General features: G+C 42.7%; 1 protein-coding gene across 1 annotated transcript; it reads left to right on the plus strand.

Annotated features, from left to right (window-relative positions):
* The first annotated feature begins 5,561 nt into the window (after positions 1-5,561).
* LOC137646745 (protein PF3D7_1417600-like) lies at positions 5,562-6,590 on the plus strand. Its single transcript, XM_068379853.1, has 2 exons — positions 5,562-5,751; positions 5,872-6,590. The coding sequence occupies exons 1-2, from the start codon at positions 5,562-5,564 to the stop codon at positions 6,588-6,590; spliced, it is 909 nt and encodes a 302-aa protein (XP_068235954.1).
* The last annotated feature ends 491 nt before the right edge of the window (positions 6,591-7,081 follow it).

Consider the following 7,081-nt stretch of genomic DNA (forward strand, 5'->3'; position numbering starts at 1 on the left):
AATATCAAAATCGACCCCAATAAAACATAAGAGGTAGTCATCAACATCAGTGACACACAAGAGATTGATATCAACCCAACTGAAACAAAAAAGATCACCTTATACCCCACTGAAATATACGAGACTGTCATCAACCCCGCCAAGACTAGACATCAATCCCAGAGATATACAAAATATATACATAGACCCTATCGAGACAAAAAAGATCGAAATCAACCCCAGAGAGACACAAAGGATCGACATCAATCCCAGAGAAATAAAAAAGATCAACATTGATCCCACCGAGACATGAGATTGATATCAAAGGGAGCAACACAAGAAACTGACATCAAGCATAGTAAGACACACGGGATCAACATCAACCCCAGCTAGACACACAAGATAGAAATCAACTACAGGGAAACACAATATATTGCCCCCAACCACAGCGAGACAAAATATTGACACTAACCCCACCAGGACAAAAGAGATCACCATAGATCTCAGCCAGATATAAGAGATAGACTTCAACCTCAACGAGACACAAGAGATCAAACTCGACCACAGAGAGATACCAAAGATTGATATTGACGTCAGCAGGACACAAGAGATTGATATTAACTCAAGTAAGGCACACAAGATCGACATCAACACCAGTGAGACACACGAGAACGGCTTAAACTGTTCCAATACGCAAGAAATCATCAACCCCAGCGAGACACAAGAGATCGTCATCAACACCAACGAGAAACACGAGATCAACATCTACCCCAGCGAGACACAAGATACTGACATCAACCCCAACATGACAAGATATTCAAATCAACCCCAGCAAGACACAAAAGATCAACATTAATTGCGGAGTAACAAAAGAGATCACCATCAACCTCAGCGAGACAAGAGATCACCATTAACCCCAGTGAGATGCAAAAGATCAACATCAACCAAAGATAGACACAAGTGATTGATATTAACCCCAGCAAGACACAAGGGATCAGCATTAACCTCAGTGAGACATAAGATATAGAAATCAACCCCAGCAAGACAAGCGAGATTGATACAAACCCCAGCGAAATACAAGATATTTAATTGATCCCCAAGAGATACATAAGAGCGGCATTAACATTACCAAGACACACGAGATAGACATCAACACCACCGAGACACACAAGATCGACATCAAACTCAGCAAGACAACCAATATCAACATCAACTGCAGCGAGACAAGAGAATGTCATCAACTCCACCAAGACACAATAGATAAACATTAACCCCAGAGAGACACAAGAGTGAACAACAACCCCAGAAAGACACAAGAGATCAAGATTAACCCCAGCGAAACATGAAACAGAGATCAACATTCACCCCAGCAAGACAGGGGAACTCGAAATCTATCCCAGAGAAACACTAAAGATCCAAATCAATCACTGGAAGAGACACAATATCGACATTGACACCACCGAGTAACAAAAAAAAATAGACATCAACCCCACCAAGACAAACGAGATCGACAACACCCTTAGAAAAACACAAGAGATCACTATCAATTCCAGCAGGACACAAGAGATAAAGAATAACCCCAGTAAGATACAGGAGACCAACATCAATTGCAGCAAGAAAAAAGAGATAAACATCAACCCCAGCGACACACAAGAGTTCGCCAACAACCCCAGCAAGACACAAGAGATCGGCATTAACAATAGCGAGACACAAGAGATCGCCATCAACCCCAGTAAGACACAAGATCAACAACAACCCCATCAAAAGAAAACAGAGCGACATCAACCTCATTGAACCATAAGAAATTGACATCAACCGCAGATAGACACAAGAGCTCAACATCAAACCCAGCGAGACAAAGAGATTAATATCAACCCCAGCAAAACACAATAGATCACCATCAATCTCAGCGAAACACAAGAGATTGTCATCAACATCAGCGAGACCAACATCAATTGCAGCAAGATAGAAGAGATAAACATCAACCCCAGTGACACACAAGAGTTTGCCAACAACCCCAGCAAGACACAAGAGATTGGCATCAACAATAGCGAGACACAAGAGACCGCCATCAACCCCAGTAAGACACGAGATCAACATCAACCACAGCGAAACAAACAGAGCGACATCAACCTCATTGAACCATAAGAAATTGACATCAACCGCATATAGACAAAAGAGATAAACATTAAACCCAGCGAGACAAAGAGATTAACATCAACCCTAGCGAGACAATAGAGATCAACATCAACCCCAGCAAGACACAATAGATCACCATCAATCCCAGCGAGACACAAGAGATCGTCATCAACATCAGCGACACATGATATCGATACCAACCCCACCGATACATAAGAGATCACCTTATACCTCAGTAAGATATACGAGATAGACATCAACCACAAGGAGACACAAAAGATCAACATTTATCACAGAAATATACACAAGATCGACATTAACCCCACCGAGACACATAAGATTGAAATCAACCCCAGTGAGACACACAAGATCAACCTTGACCCCAGAGAGATACAAAAAATTGCATCAACTCCGGCGAGACACAAGCGAATGATATTAACCTCAATTAGGAACAAGAGATTGATATCAACCCTAGTAAAACACAAAAAGTCAACATCACCCGCAGCAAGACACAAAAGATCAAAATCGACCCTAGTGAAACACGAGAGATTGCCCTCAACCCCTGTGAGACACAAGAGATCAACCACAACCCCAGAGATAAATAAAAAATTAACGTTAACCCCAGCGAGACACACGAGATTGGCATCAACCCCAGCGAGACACACAAGATCGACATCATCCCAACACGAAATCAACATCAATACCAGCGAGACACACAAGATCAACTTCAACCCCAGAAAGACAAAAGAGATCAACATCAACTGCGGCGAGACAAGGGATTACCATCAACCCCAGCAAGACACAATAGATAAAACATTAACCACAGCAAGACACAAGAGTGAACATCAACCCCAGACAGACATAAGAGATCAAGATTAACCACAGCAAGACACAAAACAAGAGATCAACATTAACCCCAGCAAGACATGGGAACTTGAAATCTATCACAGAGAAACACTAGAGATCCAAATCAATCACTGGATGATACGCAAGATCGACATTGACACCACCGAGAAACACAAAATAGACATCTACCCCACCGAGACACACGCGATCGACAACACCCTCAGCAAAACACAAGAAATCACTATCAGCACCAGCAGGACACAAGAGATAAAGAATAACCCCAGTGAGATACAGGAGATCAACATCAATTTGCAGCAAGATACAAAAGATAAACATCAACCCCAGTGACACACAAGAGTTCACCAACAACCCCAGCAAGACACAAGAGATTGGCATCAACAATAGCGAGAGACGAGATCACTATCAACCCCAGTAAGACGTGAGATCAACATCAACCACAGCGAAACAAAACAGAGCGACATCAACCTCATTGAAACATAAGAAATTGACATCAACCGCAGATAGACACAAGAGATCAACATCAAACCCAGCAAGACAAAGAGATTAACATCAACCCTAGCGAGACACTTGAGATCAACATCAACCCCAGCAAGACACAATAGATCACCATCAATCTCAGCGGGACACAAAAGATCGTCATCAACATTAGCGAGACATGATATCGATACCAACCCCACCGATACATAAGAGATCATCTTATACCTCAGTAAGATATACGAGATAGACATCAACCACAAGGAGACACAAAAGATCAACATTTATCACAGAAATATACACAAGATCGACATTAACCCCACCGAGACACATAAGATTGAAATCAACCCCAGTGAGACACACAAGATCAACCTTGACCCCAGAGATATACAAAAAATTGCATAAACTCCGGCGAGACACAAGCGAATGATATTAACCTCAATTAGGAACAAGAGATTGATATCAACCCTAGTAAAACACAAAAAGTCAACATCACCCGCAGCAAGACACACAAGATCAAAATCGACCCTAGTGAAACACGAGAGATTGCCCTCAACCCCTGTGAGACACAAGAGATCAACCACAACCCCAGAGATAAATAAAAAATTTAACGTTAACCCCAGCGAGACACACGAGATTGGCATCAACCCCAGCGAGACACACAAGATAGACATCATCCCAACACGAAATCAACATCAATACCAGCGAGACACACAAGATCAACTTCAACCCCAGAAAGACAAAAGAGATCAACATCAACTGCAGCGAGACAAGGGATTACCATCAACCCCAGCGAGACACAATAGATAAAACATTAACCACAGCAAGACACAAGAGTGAACATCAACCCCAGACAGACACAAGAGATCAAGATTAACCACAGCAAGACACAAAACAAGAGATCAACATTAACCCCAGCATGACATGGGAACTTGAAATCTATCACAGAGAAACACTAAAGATCCAAATCAATCACTGGATGATACGCAAGATCGACATTGACACCACCGAGAAACACAAAAGAGACATCAACTCCACCGAGACACATACGATCGACAACACCCTCAGCAAAATACAAGAGATCACTATCAACACCAGCAGGACACAAGAGATAAAGAATAACCCCAGTGAGATACAGGAGATCAACATCAATTGCAGCAAGATACAAGTGACACACAAGAGTTCACCAACAACCCCAGCAAGACACGAGAGATTGGCATCAACAATAGTGAGACACAAGAGATCACCATCAACCCCAGTAAGACACGAGATCAACATCAACCACAGCGAAACAAAACAGAGCGACATCAACCTCATTGAAACATAAGAAATTGACATCAACCCCAGCGAGACAAAAGAGATCAACATCAAACCCAGTGAGACAAAAGAGATTAACATCAACCCTAGCCAGACACTAGAGATCAACATCAAACCCAGCAAGACACAATAGGTCACTATCAATCCCAGCCAGACACAAGAGATTGTCATCAACATCAGCGAGACACGAGATCAATACCACCCCCCCCCCCCCCCCCGATACATAAGAGATCACCTTATACCCCAGTAAGATATACGAGATAGACATCAACCCCAAGGAGACAAAAAAGATCGACATTGATCCCAGAAATATACACAAGATCGACATTGACCCCATCAAGACACACAAGATCGACATCAACCACAGTGAGGCACAAAAGATCAACATTGACCACGCGAATGATATCAACCCCAATTAGGCACAAGAGATTGATATCAACCATATTAAAACACAAGAAGTCATTATCACCCGCAGCAAGGCACACAAGATCAAAATTGACCCTAGTGAAACACGAGAGCTTTCCCTCAACCCTAGTGAGACAAAAGAGATCGACCTCAACCCCAGAGATATAGATAAAATTAATAATGACCCCAGCGAGACACACGAGATTGACATCAACCCCACCAAGACACATAAGATTGACATCATCCCAACACAAAATCAACATCAACACCAGTGAAACACATAAGATTGACTTCAACCCCAGAAAGACTAAAGAGATCAACCACGAGCATCGGGGAGGTACATAAAATAGACCTTGATCCCAGAGATACATAAGCTTGACATGGACCACTGCGAGATACACAAGATCAACTTCAACACCATCAAGACACACAAGATCTATTTCAACTACAGAAAGACCCAAAAGATTGTCATCAACCCCAGCGAGATACAAGAGATAGTAATCAACCCTTACGAGAAACACGAGATCAACATGAACGACAACGAGAAACATGAGATCAAAATCAACCACAGTGAGACACAAGAGAGCACCATCAATCCTAGCAAAACATAAATCGATATCAACATCTGCAAGACACAAGACATCGCCATCAACCACAGCGAGACACTCTAGATCAACATCAACAACAGAGAGAAACAAGATATCGACATTAACCCCAACAAGACATACGAGATCAATTTCAACCCCTGCAAGACATACGAGATCAATTTCAATTCCAGTGAGACACAAGATATCGACATCAACCTCAGCGACACACAGGATGTAAACATCAATGCCAGACAGACACACGAGATCGCCATCAACCCTAGCGAAACACAAGAGATCCACATCGATCCCAGAGAGATACACAAGAACGACATTGACCCCAACAAGAAACATGAGATAGACATCAACCCCACCGAGACTCACAAGATTGACATGAACCTCAGCAAGACACAAAAGATCGACATCAACTTCAGCAAGACACAAGAGAACGTCATCAACCCCAGGGAAACACAAGAGATCGTCATACACCCCAGTGAGACACAGATGATCAACATGAATTCCAGAACACCAGTTAGGCACAACAGATCAACATTAATCCCAGAATTCCAGCGAGACACAACAGATCAATATCAACCCCAGCGAGACAACAGATCAACATCAGCCTCAGTGAGACACAAGAGATCAAGATTAACCCCAGTGAGCCACAAGAGATCACTATCAACTCCACCAAGACAAAAGAGTTCAACATCAAAACCCGAGAGACCAAAGAGATCAGCATCAATCTCAGTGAGACACAATAGATCAACATCAACACCAGCAAGACACAATAGATCAACATCAACCCCAGCAAGACACAAGAGATAGAAATTAACCCCAGTGAGACACATGAGATCAACATCAACTCCAGCTAGACAAAAGAGATCACCATCAACCCCAGCAAGACACAGAGATTGTACCCCAGTGAAGCACAAGAGATCAACACCAACCCAAGGGAGACACAAGAGATCACCATCAACACCCGCAAGATACAAAAGATTGACACCAACTCCACCGATACCAAAAGAGATAACCTTATACCATAGCCATATATACGAGGTAGACATAAACCCCACTGAGACACATAAGATCGACATTAACCCCAGAGAGATATACAAGATCGACACTGACCCTAATGAGACACAAAAGATCCTCCTCAACCCCACGAAGACACACAGGATCCACATCGACTGAAGAGAGATTTACAAGATTGACATTGACCCCAGCGAGACAAGAGATTAACATCAACCTCGTCAGGGCACCACAGAATAACAGGCTCCCTTGTAAGACACACAATGTCAACATTAATCCCAGCGAAA

The sequence above is a fragment of the Palaemon carinicauda genome, chromosome 9 (genome assembly GCF_036898095.1).
Source record: "Palaemon carinicauda isolate YSFRI2023 chromosome 9, ASM3689809v2, whole genome shotgun sequence".
In the NCBI taxonomy this organism is placed as follows: domain Eukaryota; kingdom Metazoa; phylum Arthropoda; class Malacostraca; order Decapoda; family Palaemonidae; genus Palaemon; species Palaemon carinicauda.

What these genes read in the sequence shown, in the direction of transcription:
- LOC137646745 (XM_068379853.1), top strand. Translation starts at nt 5,562, where the DNA reads ATGGACCACTGCGAGATACACAAGATCAACTTCAACACCATCAAGACA. An exon ending in TGAGATCAAAATCAACCACA is followed by an intron (nt 5,752 to 5,871) that starts GTGAGACACAAG and finishes TCAACAACAGAG; the next exon opens with AGAAACAAGATATCGACATT.